General features: G+C 48.2%; 1 protein-coding gene across 2 annotated transcripts in view; it reads right to left on the bottom strand.

Moving 5' to 3' along the window:
- The window catches only part of LOC144507760 (nuclear receptor subfamily 5 group A member 2-like), a 50,106-nt gene that overhangs the window by 17,220 nt on the left and 17,460 nt on the right, over positions 1-15,426 (bottom strand). For both annotated transcript variants that reach the window (XM_078235032.1, XM_078235031.1), the window contains exons 2-3: positions 13,454-13,569; positions 2,058-2,199 (exon numbers count right to left, since the gene is read on the bottom strand). In XM_078235032.1, coding sequence (XP_078091158.1) covers positions 2,058-2,199; positions 13,454-13,569 — 258 coding nt within the window. The remainder of the gene's footprint in view (positions 1-2,057; positions 2,200-13,453; positions 13,570-15,426) is intronic.

Below are 15,426 nucleotides of genomic sequence, written 5' to 3'. Positions count from 1 at the left end.
TGAGCGGGCGGGTAAGTGGAGCTGAGTCCACGAAAAGATCGGCCATGATCTTATTGAATGGCGGAGCAGGCTCGAGGGGCCAGATGGCCTACTCCTGCTCCTAGTTCTTATGTTCTTATGTAACTAGGGATGGGCAATAAATGCTGGCCCAGCCGGCGACGCCCATGTCCCACAAATGAATAAAATGTCAGTGATCATCAGAATAAACAGGTTAATTTTTCTGGTGGGACCCACCACAGAGCAACATTGTCCAGATTTTGCTTTTAGTTTATAAATGATCTTTTACCTTTTTGTTTTGAGTGTTTCCTGTAAAGAAGAGATTTACCTTGTGCTCAAATCACCTCCATTTTCTCACCTCTCCCTGTCTCTAAAACCTTCCGCGATCTTTGATTTGCTCCAATTCTGGGTTTAAGAATGTCCCTCATTTTCAGCACTCCATCATTGGTGGCCACGCCTTCAGCTACCTACAGGTTCTAGGTTTGGAATTCCATCCCTAAACCACTCTGCCTCCCAGCATCTTTGAGATGCTTTGACATCTTTGACCAAGCTTTGTGTCGCCTTTTCCGAAGGTCTCCTTGTGTGGTTCGGTGTCAATTTTATTTTTCAGGCAGTGTTAGCACTGCTGCCTCACAGCGCCAGGGACTGGGTTCAATTCCCGCGTTTGGGTCACTGCCTGTGCGGAGTCCGCACGTTCTCCCCGTGTCTGCGTGGGTTTCCTCCGGGTGCTCCAGTTTCCTCTCACAGTCCAACAGACGTGCTGGTTAGATGCATTGGCCATGCTAAATTCTCCCTTAGTGTACTCGAACAGGCGACTAGGGGATTTTCACAGTAAATTCATTGCAGTGTTAATGTAAGCCTACTTATAAAACCAATAAATCAATTTTAAACTTTCGTTAGGAGGATTGGCCATGCATAATTGTCCATTAGTGTACAAAGGTGGAGAGGTTAGGTGAATTGGCCATGCTTAATTGCCCCTTGGTGTCCAAAGATGTGCAGGTTGGGAGGATTGGCCATGGTAAATTGCCCTTAATGTCCCACGATGTGAAGGTTAGGTGCATTGGCCATGCTAAATTGCCCCTTAGTGTCCCAAGATGTGCAGGTTAGGTGGATTGGCCATGTTAAATTATCCCTTAGTGTCCAGGAATGTGCAGGTTGTGGGGGTTGGTCATGCTAAATTGCCCCTTAGTGTCCAAAGATGTGCAGGTTAGGTGGATTGGCCATTTTAAATTACCCCTTAGTGTCCAAAGATGTGCAGGTTAGGTGGATTGGCCATGCTAAATTGCCTCTTAGTTTCCAAGATGTGCAGGTTAGGTGGATTGGCCATGCTAAATTGCCTCTTAGTTTCCAAGATGTGCAGGTTAGGTGGATTGGCCATGCTAAATTGCCTCTTAGTTTCCAAGATGTGCAGGTTAGGTGGATTGGCCATGCTAAATTATCCCTTAGTGTCCAAGAATGTGCAGGTTGTGGGGGTTGGTCATGCTAAATTGCCCCTTGGTGTCCAAGATGTGCAGGTTGGGGGATTAGTGGAGTAAATGTGTGGAGTTACGGGGATAGGGCCTGGATAGCACAGTGGTTAGCACTGCTGCTTCACAGCTCCAGGGTCCCGAGTTCGATTCCCGGCTTGGGTCACTGTCTGTGTGGAGTTTGCACATTCTCCTCGTGTCTGCGTGGGTTTCCTCCGGGTGCTCCGGTTTCCTCCCACAGTCCAAAGATGTGCGGGTTAGGTTAATTGGCCAGGTTAAAAAAAAAATTGCCCCTGAGATGTGTAGGTTAGAGGGATTAGCGGGTAAATATGTGGGGGTAGGGCCTGGGTGGGATTGTGGTCGGTGCAGACTCGATGGGCCGAATGGCCTCCTTCTGCACTGTGGGGTTTCTATGATTTCTATTTCTATGATTCTGGATGGGAGCTCTGCCAGAGAGTTGGTGCAGATTCGATGGCATCCTTCTGCACTGTCGAGATTCTACAATCCATGTTGGGATATTTTACCCGTGTTTTAGGTGCTCTGTAAATGCAAGTGGCTATTGTAAAAGAGAAGGAATGCGAATGAGATCATTACCTTCCAGCTTCATCCCGACGGACAGACACTTTTGGAAGCGACAGAATGGACACCGTTTCCGCTGGGTTTTGTCAATCTGACAGCTCTGGTTTTCGACACAGGTGTAGCGTTTGTTATTCTGGACGGTGCGTTTAAAAAACCCCTAAAATAGAAGCATGCACACGGCTTCTTAATTTAGTTAATCAACAACATTTCCTCTACGTTGTGGACAGGCAGCTGTCTACACAAGGCAGATACCAGACTAGGAAGTGGTGCTCTGACCTCTTACTTCCAGCCTGAGGTCAGTCAGAGATCTCAACTGTTTCCTTCAGGCCTTGTAGAGCAACATTGCCATTTTAGCTCATGATATAATTATTGTTGAAGCTTTGTGTCGAGCACTGCGCTCTGCATAACCGTACTCCCTGTGGCCTACTTAGGACGTGTTGACTTTGGAGAGGTGACAGAGTAGAGTCCAGCACCGTAGTGGAATAACCTTTCTGGAGAGGCAGCCTGGGTATCTTGAGAGATAGGAGCAGAAGTCGGCCATTTGCCCCCATGAACCTACTCTGCCATTCAAGAAAATCATGCTTGGTTTCATCTTGGACAGAACGCCACTTTCCTGCCCGTTACCCATAATCCTTGATGTTATCCTTCGAGAATCTGTCTGTCTCAATGACCCAACCTCCTGCTTTCCGGGCTGGAGAACTACAAGATAAATAAGAAGTTCTTTCTCGCCTCCGTTGTAAATGGGAGAACCTTTATTCAACTGTGCCCTCCAGCTCTCTAAAGTTTATTTTATTAATGTCACATGTAGGTTTACATTAATACTAAAAAGACTGAAAATCCTCCAGTCGCCACACTCCAGCGCCTGTTCGGGTAACACTGAGGGAGAATTTAGCACGGCCAATGCACCCTAACCGGCACGTCTTTCGGACTGCGGGAGGAATGTACGTTGGCCTTCATAGTGAGAGGATTTCAGTCGAGCTCATGATGTAATTACTCCACTCATCTGATGAAGGAGCAGCGCTCCGAAAGCTCTGATTTCAAATAAACCTGTTGGACTTCAACCTGGTGTTGTGAGACTTCTTACTTTGAGTATAGGGATAGGGATATTTTGCTGCAATTGTATAGGGCATTGGTGAGGCCACACTTGGACTATTGTGTGCAGTTTTGGTGTCCTTAACTGAGGAAGGATGTCCTTGCTATAGAGGGAGCACAGCGAAGGTTTACCAGGCTGATTCCTGGGATGGCAGGTCTGTCATATGAGGAGAGATTAAGTCGGTTGGGATTATATTCACTGGAGTTTAGAAGAGTGAGAGGGGATCTCATAGAAACTTATAAAATTCTAACAGGGTTAGACAGGGTAGATTCAGAAAGAATGTTCCCGATGGTGGGGGAGTCCAGAACTAGGGCTCATAGTTTGAGGATAAGTCCTTTAGGACTGAGGTGAGGAGAAATTTCTTCACCCAGAGGGTGGTGAATGTGTGGAATTCACTCCCACAGAAAGTAGTTGAGGCCAAAACGTTGTGTGATTTCAAGAAGAAATTAGATATAGCTCTTGGGGCTAAAGGGATCAAGGGATATGGGGGGGAAGGGGGGGGAAATCAGGATGTTGAATTTGATGATCAGCCATGAACATAATGAATGGCGGAGCAGGCTCGAAGGGCCTACTCCTGCTTCTAGTTTCTGTGAAACTGGCCCACCTGGAGGAAACCCACACAGACACGGGGAGAACTCCACACGGACAGTGACCCAAGCCGGGAATCGAACACGGGTCCCTGATACTGTGAGGCAGCAGTACTAACCACCGTGCCACCTCAATGGCCCCATGAGGTGAAACATCCTCATAGCATCTCTACCCTGTCAAACCACCTCAGAATTTTTATGTTTCAAGGGGAGGTGATGGCCCAGTGGGATTATCATTAGACTATTAATCCAGAAACTCAGCTAAAGATCTGGGGACCCGGGTTCGAATCCCGCCACGGCAGATGATGGAATTTGAACTCAATAAAAATATCTGAAATTAGGAAACTTTTGATGACCATGAAACCATTGTTAATTGTCAGAAAAACCCATCTGGTTCACTAATGTCCTTTAGGGAAGGAAATCTGCCATCCTTACCTGGTCTGGCCTAGATGTGACTCCAGAGCCACAGCAACGTGGTTGACATTTAACTGCCCTCTGAAATGGCCAAGCAAACCATTAAGTTTGATGGGCATTAAATGCTGGCCAGCCAGTGATGCCCATGACCCATGAATGAATAAAACATTAAGTTAAAGTTTATTTATTAGTCACAAGTAAGGCTTACATTAACACTTCAATGAAGTTACTGTGAAAATCCCCTCGTCACCACACTCCGGCGCCCATTCGGGTCAATGCACCCTAACCAGCATGCCTTTCGGACTGTGGGAGGAAACCGGAGCACCCGGAGGAAACCCACGCAGACACGGGGAGAATGTGCAAACTCCACACAGACAGTGACCTGAGCTAGGAATTGAACCCGGGTCCCTGGCGCTCTGAGGCAGCAGTGCTAACCACTGTGCCACCGCGCCACCGCTCATTAAGCTTTAATTCCCTCATCTTTTTCCATGCCTAGTTTTATGTTTATTTCGAGGGTGAAACTTGTGTCTCCCACAGAGACAGACACAAAATATTTGTTCACTGCCTCTGCCGTTTCTGCGTGATGATTTGTCCTGTGTCTGCTTCGAACGGGCCAATGTTTCTTCTCGCTACCCTTTTCCTCCTTATATACTGACGATCTTATAATCTGGTTTCATATTCCTGTCTGGTTTACAAAGAACAAAGAAACTTACAGCACAGGAACAGGCCCTTCGGCCCTCCAAGCCTGCACTGACCATGCTGCCCGACTGAACTAAAACCCCCTACCCTTCCGGGGATCATATCCCTCTATTCCCATCCTATTCATGTATTTGTCAAGACGCCGCTTAAAACTCACTATCGTATCCGCTTCCACTACCTCCCCCGGCAACGAGTTCCAGGCACCCACCACCCTCTGTGTAAACAAATCTGCCTCGTACATCTCCTTTAAACCTTGCCCCTCGCACCTTAAACCTGTGCCCCCTAGTAATTGACTCTTCCATCCTGGGGAAAAAGGTTCTGACTATTCACTCTGTCCATACCTCTCATAATCTTGTAGACTTCTATCAGGTCACCCCCTCAACCTCCATCGTTCCAGTGAGACAAACCAAGTTTCTCCAACCTCTCCTCATAGCTAATGCCCTCCGCACCAATTTACTCTCGTATCCTATTTCATCTCCTTTTGCGAACTTCTCGCCTCATTTCTGAAACATACCCCAATCCTCAGACGAGCGATGTGTTTTTGGAAGATTGTGAATTTCTTCTTTTAATCTAATAACTTCTTGAGTAAGACACAGTCGGGTCTTTCTTGCTGAGATCTTGCTTTTCAACGGAATATATTTTTTCAGTTGAAGATTTTGAATTGTTTCTTTAAATGTTCCCCGCTGATCATTTACCACCCAAACCTTTCAGTCTATTTACCCAATCAACCTTCGCTAGTTCTCCCCTCACACTGGCTTTGTTCAGGTTTAAGACTTTTGTTTGTTACTATGATTGCTGTTATCTCCTTACTTGAAGCAGAAGACCCGTTAGATATAGGAGCAGAATTAGGCCACTCGGCCCATCGAGTCTGCTCCGCCATTCAATCATGGCTGATATGATTCTCATTCCCATTCTCCTGCCTTCTCCCCGTAACCCTTGATCTCCTTATTGATCTAGAATCTATCTCTGTCTTAAAGACACTCAATGACCCGGCCTCCACAGCCCTCTGTGGCAGTGAGTTCCACAGATTCACCACTCTCTGGCTGAAGAAATTCCTCCTCATCTCTGTTTTAAAGGAGCGTCCCTTCACTCTGAGGTTGTGCCTTCAAGTTCTAGTCTCGCCCATCAGTGGAAACATCCTCTCCACATCCACTCTATTTAGGCCTCTCAGTGTTCTATAAGTTTCAATTAGATTTCTCCTCATGCTTCTAAATGCCATCGAGTATAGACCCAGAAGCCAATCTTTTGAAGCTGAAGCTATGATATATAGCTATGATGGAGCACAGTGAGGTTGAGGTGACACGGTGGCACAGTGGTTAGCACTGATGCCTTCAGGCACCAGAGACCCAGGTTCAATTCCAGCCCTGTGTGACTGTGGAGTTTGCACGTTCTTCCCATGTCTGCATGGGTTTCCGCCGGGTGCTCCCGTTTCCTCCCATAGTCCAAAGATGGCGGCACGGTAGCACAGTGGTTAGCACTGCTGCTTCACAGCTCCAGGGACCTGGGTTCGATTCCCGGCTTGGGTCACTGTCTGTGTGGAGTTTGCACATTCTCCTCGTGTCTGCGTGGGTTTCCTCCGGGTGCTCCGGTTTCCTCCCACAGTCCAAAGATGTGCGGGTTAGGTTGATTGGCCATTCTAAATTGCCCTTAGTGTCCTGAGATGTGTAGGTTAGAGGGATTAGTGGGTAAATATGTAGGGATATGGGGCTAGGGCCTGGGTGGGATTGTGGTCAGTGCAGACTCGATGGGCCGAATGGCCTCTTTCCGTACTGTAGGGTTTCTATGATGTGCGGGTTAGGTGGATTGGCCATGCTAAATTGCCCCTTCGTGTCCCAAGATGTAAAGGTTAGGTGGATTGGCCAAACTTAATTACCCCTTAATGTCCAAAGATGTGCAGGTTAGGGGGATTGGCCATGCTGAATTGCTCCTTAGTGTCCAAAGATGTGTAGTTTATGGGATTTAGTCATGGGAAATGTTTGGGGTTATGGAGATAGGGCAGGGGGAGAAGGCCTGGGTAAGAGTTGGTGCAGACTCGATGGGCTGAATAACCTCCTTCTGCACTGTAGCGATTCTATGGGTGGGAGTTTCCAGCCACGCTCACCCCAAAACTGGAAAATTCCACCCAAGGTCAACAGATATTTTCCTGGTCTGCCCCACATCCGCTATGATTCCTGTGGCTGGTGGGATGGGAAAACTCCCCACTATGGTTCTATGATTCTTAATGTGGAGATGCCGGCGTTGGACTGGGGTGAACACAGTAAGAGTTTTAACAACACCAGGTTAAAGTCCAACAGGTTTATTTGGTAGCAAATACCATTAGCTTTCGGAGCGATGCTCCTTCGTCAGATAGGTTTTGAGAGCACATTTCCACTCCATCTGACGAAGGAGCAGCGCTCTGAAAGTTCCAGGGCCCTGGGTTCGATTCCCGGCTTGGGTCACTGTCTGTGTGGAGTTTGCACATTCTTCCTGTGTCTGCGTGGGTTTCCTCCGGGTGCTCCGGTTTCCTCCCACAGTCCAAAGATGTGCGGGTTAGGTTAATTGGTCATGCTAAATTGCCCCTTAGTGTCCCGGGATGCATAGGTTAGAGGGATTAGCGGGTAAATATGTGGGGATAGGGCCTGGGTGGGATTGTGGTCGGTGCAGACTCGATGGGCCGAATGGCCTCTTTCTGCACTGTAGGGTTTCTATGATAATGGTGTTTGCTACCAAATAAACGTGTTGGACTTTAACCTGGTGTTGTTAAAACTCTTTCTATGATTCTTGCCAGTATTGGTGCTTTACCTGAACTATGACAGGCAGTCGTGGACATCAACAGAGAGACAAGTCACCATTGCTCAGCGCCAGAATCCATTGTTTTGATAATTCCACGCCATATTCAAAACAATCCCTTCATAATTAATGGATACATCTGATAAAGTCTTGTCATTATTTTTTCACTGCACCAAGACCCACTCGAGAGGAACATCCTGTTTATAAAGTGCATTGTTTGACAATCTTGTTCCTCTTCTTCCCACCCTCCCTCCCACACACTACCAACAACTCCCCCTCCCTCCCAGACACTACCAACACACCCCTCTCCCTCCCCCCACTCTCTGTTCACTTGTCAATGAGCAAATCCTGTTTAGATAGTCACGATTCTTCACTGACTCCCTGAAGCAGATTGTTACAGGATAAGACAAAGGATATCTCTGTCATTGGCTCAACTGGACAGCACTTCCAAAACTGCGGAAAGCCAGTTGGTGTGAAATCCAGGGTGGCTAGTTCAATGCAGTACTGAGGGTGAGGGAGTGGGGGAGAGTGGGGCGATGGAGTGCTGCCCTGTCAGAGGTGGCATCTTTCAGATGAGGCTCCTCTCAAGTGGTCGTAAAAGGCCCCTGACACTATGTTGAAGAAGAGTAGAAGAGTTCTCCTGGTCAATATTAATTGGCGGCACGGTGGCACAGTGGTTAGCACTGCTACCTCACAGCGCCAGGGACCCGGGTTCGATTCCCGGCCTCGGGTCACTGTCTGTGTGGAGTCTGCACGTTCTCCCCGTGTCTGCGTGGGTTTCTTCCGGGTGCTCCGGTTTCCTCCCACAGTCCGAAAGACGTGCTGGTTAGGGTGCATTGACCTTGCTAAATTCTCCCTCAGTGTAACCCGAACAGGTGCCGGAGTGTGGCGACGAGGGGATTTTCACAGTAACTTCATCGCAGTGTCAATGTAAGCCTACTTGTGACACTAAGAAATAAACTTTAAAAAAAGAATGATCTTTGACCTCAGCTCCACTTTCCACTTGATTCCCTTAGAGTCCAAAACTTTATTTATCACTGTCTTGAATATATTTCACGAAAAAGCATTCAATGGAAATTCCAAAGATTCTTAACTGTCTGAGTGAAGAGATTTCTCCACATCTCTGCCTTAAATGGTCAATCCATTATCCTAAGACTCTAATCCCTAGTTCTCGACCGTACAGCAATGGGAAAAAGGGTCTCTCAGCATCTACTCATCAATCCCCCAAGGGCGGCACAGTGGCAGAGTGGTTAGCACCGCTGTCTCACAGCGTCAGGCACCCGGGTTCGATTCCGGCCTCGGGCAACTGTCTGGGTGGAGTTTGCACATTCTCCCCGTGTCTGCGTGGGTTTCCTCCGGGTGCTCCGGTTTCCTCCCACAGTCCAAAAGATGTGCGGGTTAAGTGGATTGGCCGTGCTAAATTGTCCCAAGATATATCGGTTAGTGGGGTAAATATGTGGGGTTACAGGGATGGGGCCTGGGTAAGATAGTCTGTGGGGGTGTTGGTGCAGACTCAATGGGCTGAAGACCTCCTTCTGCACTGTAGGGGTTCTATCATTCTATGAAAATGTATACATTTCAAAGAACAGAGAAAATTACAGCACAGGAACAGGCCCTTCGGCCCTCCAAGCCTGTACCGACCATGTTGCCCGTCTGAGCGAAAACCTCCTACCCCTCCGGGGACCATAACCCTCTATTCCCATCCTATTCATGTATTTATCAAGATGCACCTTAAAAGTCACAATCGTATCTGCTTCCACTACCTCCCCCAGCAGTGAGTTCCAGGCACCCACCGCCCTCTGTGTAAAAAACATGCCTCGTACATCTCCTTTAAACCTTGCCCCTTGCATCTTAAACCTGTGCCCCCTAGTAATTGACACTTCCACCCGAGGAAAAAGCTTCTGACTATCCACTCTGTCCATGCCTCTCATAATCTTGTAGACTTCTATCAGGTCGCCTCTCAACCTCCATCGTTCCAGTGAGAACAAACCAAGTTTCTCCAACCTCTCCTCATAGCTAATGCCCTCCATACCAGGCAACATCCTGGATCACCTCTCATTCTTCTAAACTCCAGAGAGTGTGAGCCCAATCTACCCATCACAGTAGCACAGTGGTTAGCACTGCTGCTTCACAGCTCCAGGGTCCTGGGTTCGATTCCCGGCTTGGGTCACTGTCTGTGTGGAGTTTGCACATTCTCCTCGTGTCTGCGTGGGTTTCCTCCGGGTGCTCCGGTTTCCTCCCACAGTCCAAAGATGTGCGGGTTAGGTTGATTGGCCATGCTAAAATTGCCCTTGGTGTCCTGAGATGTATAGGTTAGAAGGATTAGCGGGTAAATGTGTGGGGATATGGGGCTAGGGCCTGGGTGGGATTGTGTTCGGTGCAGACTCGATGGGCCAAATGGCCTCTTTCGATACTGTAGGGTTTCTATGATTCTATGACCCTAGTCCTCCGCTCTGAGGAATCACAGAATGGCTATAGTGTAGAAGGAGGCCATTTGGCCCATCGCTTCTACGCTGGCTCTTCAAGTGAGCATCATGACTTGGTTCCATTCTTCAGCCTCTGCACATTGCTTCCATTCAATCATCCCATGCCCTCTTGAATGCCCCAGCTGAGCCTCCACCACGCTCTCGGTCAGACCCCAACGGCTCGCTGTGTAAAAATTGATTTTCTCACGCTGCACTTTCTTCTTTTGCAAATCACGCGAGTGAAACTTTGCTTTGCTACCTCGAAAGTGTGTCGAGGTTTCCTTGGACTAAATCAAAATTGAGCACAAGGCTTGGATGTGGTTTCACCGAAGCCTTATCTGAATTCTTATTCTTGAAGGAGGAACGTGAAGCAGATCTGATATCAGATCTGAAATTCATAGAATCATAGAAACCCTACAGTGCAGAAAGAGGCCATTCGGCCCATCGAGTCTGCACCGACAACAATCCCAGGCAGGCCCTACCCCCGTATCCCTACATATTTACCCCACTAATCCCTCTAACCTACGCATCCCGGGACACTAAAGGGCGATTTAGCATGGCCAATCAACATAACCCGCACATCTTTGGAGTGTGGGAGGAAACAGGAGCGCCCGGAGGAAACCCACGCAGACACGGGGACAACGTGCAGACTCCGCACAGACAGTGACCCGAGGCCAGGAATCGAACCCGGGTCCCTGGCGCTGCGAGGCAGCAGTGCTAACCACTGTGCCAACGATATAAATAACCTTTTTATAACTTTGAACCTGTGTCCTGTATTTACAATATGGCCATAAAATCTTCCCTAACTGGTTTTTCAGGGCAGGTTGCACTTTTAACGCAGTCCAGAATATTTGGCGAGCATGTCAATTATCACGTGAAATTTAACGGTTGCAATGTGTATCATTAAGTCTAAGACATCTCGTTCGTACCCAGTTGAAAGAACATTGTGATCTGGAAGAAAATCTAGAGTATGGTTACAAACTCCTTCGATATTTGGGAGGCTGAGCTATTGCTAAAAATAACCACATGACCTTCGTCACGTCGAGCTCCGTTTTCTGTCCATTGTTTCGCAAGGATCCCCTTGTAGCAATGTCTTCCTGTAGAAACTCAAAAGTCATTATGTGGAGATGCCGGCGTTGGACTGGGGTAAGCACAGTAAGAAGTCTCACAACACCAGGTTAAAGTCCACCAGGTTTATTTGGTAGCAAATACATTTGGTAGCAAATACCAATGGTATTTGGTACCAAATAAACCTGTTGGACTTTAACCTGGTGTTGTGAGACTTCTTACGAAACTCGAAAGGCCAGCGTTTTCCGACCTTAAAGCAATAATGATTATTCTTTCACCTCAAAATGTGAAATGAGTCTAGGAATACTGCGGCGAGTAACTCACCTCCTGACTCCCCAAATCCTATCCACCAGCTACAAGGCACAAGTCAGGAGTGTGATGGAATGCTCCCCACTTGCCTGGATGGATGCAGCTCCAACAATACTCAAGAAGCTCAACACCATCCAGGACAAAGCAGCCCCACTGATTGGCACCCCATCCACAAACATCCACTCCCTCCACCACCGATGCTCAGTAGCAGCAGTGTGTACCATCTACAAGATGCACTGCAGCAATTCACCAAAGATCCTTAGACAGCACCTTCCAAACCCACCACCACTTCCATCTAGAAGGACAAGGGCAGCAGATACATGGGAACACCACCACCTGCAAGTTCCCCTCCAAGCCACTCACCATCCTGACTTGGAAATATATCGCCGTTCCTTCGCAGTCACTGGTTCAAAATCCTGGAATTCCCTCCCTAACGGCATTGTGGGTCAACCCACAGAACATGGACTGCAGCGATTCAAGAAGGCAGCTCACCACCAACATGTCCCACGAATGAATGAATAAAAAAATCAAAATGTTCTCCCCTCTTTGGATTTATGCCGGGGGGCAAGGTTGTGTTGTCAAAACATAGCTCCAAAATACTTGGATATCTTGCAGGACTCTCTAATGTCCACCCTAAGGAATATCACAGTTAATACCAAACGTCTCCTCAAGGAATGTCGATACATTCCAACAAATGTTTAGATAGTGACTGGGAGTGGGAGCTCTTGCTGACTTCTACGTTCCTTAGTCGAAGGGGTGGCACAGTGGTTAGCACTGCCACCTCACAGCGCCAGGGACCTGGTTTCAATTCCGGCCTTGAGTAACTGTCTGTGTGGAGTTTGCACATTCTCCCCGGTGTCTGCGTGGGTTTCCTCCGGGTGCTCCTGTTTCTTCCCAAAGTCCAAACGTGTGCAGGTTAGATGAATTGGCCATGCTAAATTACCCCTTAGTGTCCCAAGATATGTAGGTTAGATGGATTGGCCATGCCAAATTGCCCCTTAGTGTCCAAAGATGTGCAGGTTAGGGGGATTGGCCATGCTAAATTGTCTCTTGGTGTCCCAAGATGATGTGTAGGCTGGATGGATTGGCCATGCTAAATTGTCCCTTAGTGTCCCAAGATGTGTAGGTTAGGTGCATTGGCCATGCTAAATTGTCCCTTAGTGTCCAAAGATGTGCAGGTTAGGTGGATTGGCCATGCTAAATTGTCCCTTAGTGCCCAAAGATGTGCAGGTTAGGTGGATTGGCCATGCTAAATTGTCTCTTAGTGTCCAAAGATGTGCAGGTTAGGTGGATTGGCCATGCTAAATTGTCTCTTAGTGTCCAAAGATGTGCAGGTTAGGGGGAATTGGCCATGCTAAATTGTCTCTTGGTGTCCCAAGATGATGTGTAGGCTGGATGGATTGGCCATGCTAAATTGTCCCTTAGTGTCCAAAGATGTGTAGGTTAGGTGCATTGGCCATGCTAAGTTGTCCCTTAGTGTCCAAAGATGTGCAGGTTAGGTGGATTGGCCATGCTAAATTGTCCCTTAGTGTCCAAAGATGTGCAGGTTAGGTGGATTGGCCATGCTAAATTGTCTCTTGGTGTCCCAAGATGATGTGTAAACTGGATGGATTGGCCATGCTAAATTGTCCCTTAGTGTCCCAAGATGTGTAGGTTAGATGGATTGGCCATGGTAAATGTAGGGGATTACAGGTGCTCCGGTTTCCTCCCGCACTCCAGCATTGTGCAGGTTAGGTTGATTGGCCATACTAAATTAGCCCTGAGTGTCAGGGGGATTAGTATGGTAAATACTTGGGGTTATGGGGATAGGGCCTGGGTGGGATTATTATTGGTAAGACTCGATGGGCCAAATGGCCTCCTTCTGTACTGTAGGGACTCTATGGATTCTACGATGTTCCCGCAGGTATGGTGCAGGGTGTCTGGACTCCATGGTCTAGTGCTCACCCTGCAGCGTCTTTTGTTTTGTCTCAACTTACGCCACTAACAATGATTGAGAACATTTCGTACCTTGCAACTTTCACAGGTCAGGAGGCCGTAGTGGTATCCCGAGACTTTGTCCCCACAAATCGGACACAATTCCTCATATGAAGCTTCAAACGGGAACTCCATCTTAACCTGAGGATCTAAGATACGGAAACAGAAGGTCATTGTTGCTTAAGCCAGTCCTCAAATCCTCATCAAAGCACCATTGGAATAACGTGATGACGTAACTGCTCTGGGTGGGTGATTTTGTTTCAGAAAATAGTACAGGAGAATAAGGCGACACAGTGGCACAGTGGTTAACACTGCTGCCTCACAGCGCCAGGGACCCGGGTTCAATTCCGGCCTCAGGTCACCGTCTGTGTGGAGTCTGCACATTCTCCTCATGTCTGTGTGGGTTTCCTCCGGATGCTCTGGAATTCTATGATTCTCGGATGGAGAAATAAATAACGTGGAAAGTCTGTGTGTGTGCATGTGTGTGTGCGTGTGTATGTGAGTGTGTGCGTGTGTGCGTGTGTATGTGCGTGTATGTGTATGTGTTTGTGTGTGAGTGTGTGTGCATGTGTGTGTGCATGTGTGTGTGCGTGTGTGTATGTGAGTGTATGTGTGTGTGCGTGTGTGTGTGCATGTGTGTGTGCGTGTGTGTATGTGAGTGTATGTGTGTGTGCGTGTGTGTGTGCATGTGTGTGTGCATGTGCGTGTGTGTGTGTATGTGTGTGTGTGTGTGTATGTGTGTGTGTGTGTGTGCATGTGTGTGAGTGTGCGTGTGTGTGTGTGTGCGTGTGTATGTGAGTGTGTGTGTGTATATGTGTGTGTGCATGTGTGTGTGCGTGTGTATGTGAGTGTGTGCATGTGTGTGCGTGTTTGTGAGTGTGTGTGTGAGTGTGTGAGTGGGTGGGTGTGCGTGTGTGTGAGTGGGTGTGTGTGAGTGTGTGTGTGTGTGAGTGGGTGGGTGTGCGTGTGTGTGAGTGGGTGTGTGTGAGTGTAATCCCCAAAACACTCTGGGATGGGTACCATCACCGGCATCTCAAACATAGAGTCATAGAATCCCTACAATGCAGAGGGAGGCCATTCGGCCCATCAGGCCTGCACTGACTCTCTGACAGAGTATTTATTCCCCTCCCTATTCGATAACCCCACGCATTCACATGCCTAATTCCCCTAACCTACACATCTCTTGGGACACTAAGGGGGAATTTAGCATGGCCAACCCCCTAACCTACGCAGATTTGGACAATAAGGGGCAATTTATTATGGCCAATCCCCCTAACCTATCATTTTGGGACACTAAGAGACAATTTATTATGGCTAATCCCCCCAAACTACACATCTATGGGACTCTAAGGGGCAATTTAGCATGGCCAAAGAATCATAGAATCATAGAATCCTTCAGTGCAGAAGGAGGCCATTCAGCCCATCAAGTCTGCACCAACCATGAACCCACCCAGGCCCTATCCCCATAACCCCTAGCATTTACCCTAGTTAGATCCCCTGACACTAAGGGGCAATTTATCATGGCCAATCCACCTAACCCGCACATCTTTGGACTGTGGGAGGAAACCGGAGCATCCGGAGGAAACCTACGCAGACACTGGGAGAACGTGCAGACTCCTCACAGACAGTGACCCGAGACTGGGATCGAACCCGGGTCCCTGGTGCTGTGAGGCAGCAGTGCTAACCACTGTGCCACCATGACGGCCAATCCAAGTTGTATGATGATGGGGTCTGCACCTTTGGAAAGTATTACTCATTTTATGATCTGAGTTCCTTCCTGGGCCCAGAGCTGAGCTCGAGTGTGGTTGAGAAGAGTGGGGCTAGGGGCTGAATCGATAGTCTGTGTGGGTGTCGAGGGTTGGGTAGTTTGTGGTTGTTGAACATCCGCACTCGTCTGGACAACTGGTGCTGTGATTGTTTATCAGTTGGCATCAGACTCTTGTTCAGCACTGGCACAATGATTAGCACTGCCACCTCCCAGCGCCAGGGACCCGGATTTGATTCCC

Source organism: Mustelus asterias, chromosome 19 (genome assembly GCF_964213995.1).
Source record: "Mustelus asterias chromosome 19, sMusAst1.hap1.1, whole genome shotgun sequence".
Classification (NCBI taxonomy): Eukaryota; Metazoa; Chordata; class Chondrichthyes; order Carcharhiniformes; family Triakidae; genus Mustelus; species Mustelus asterias.
The sequence above is the reverse complement of the archived record's forward strand: the minus strand, read 5'-3'. Positions and strand labels throughout refer to the sequence as shown.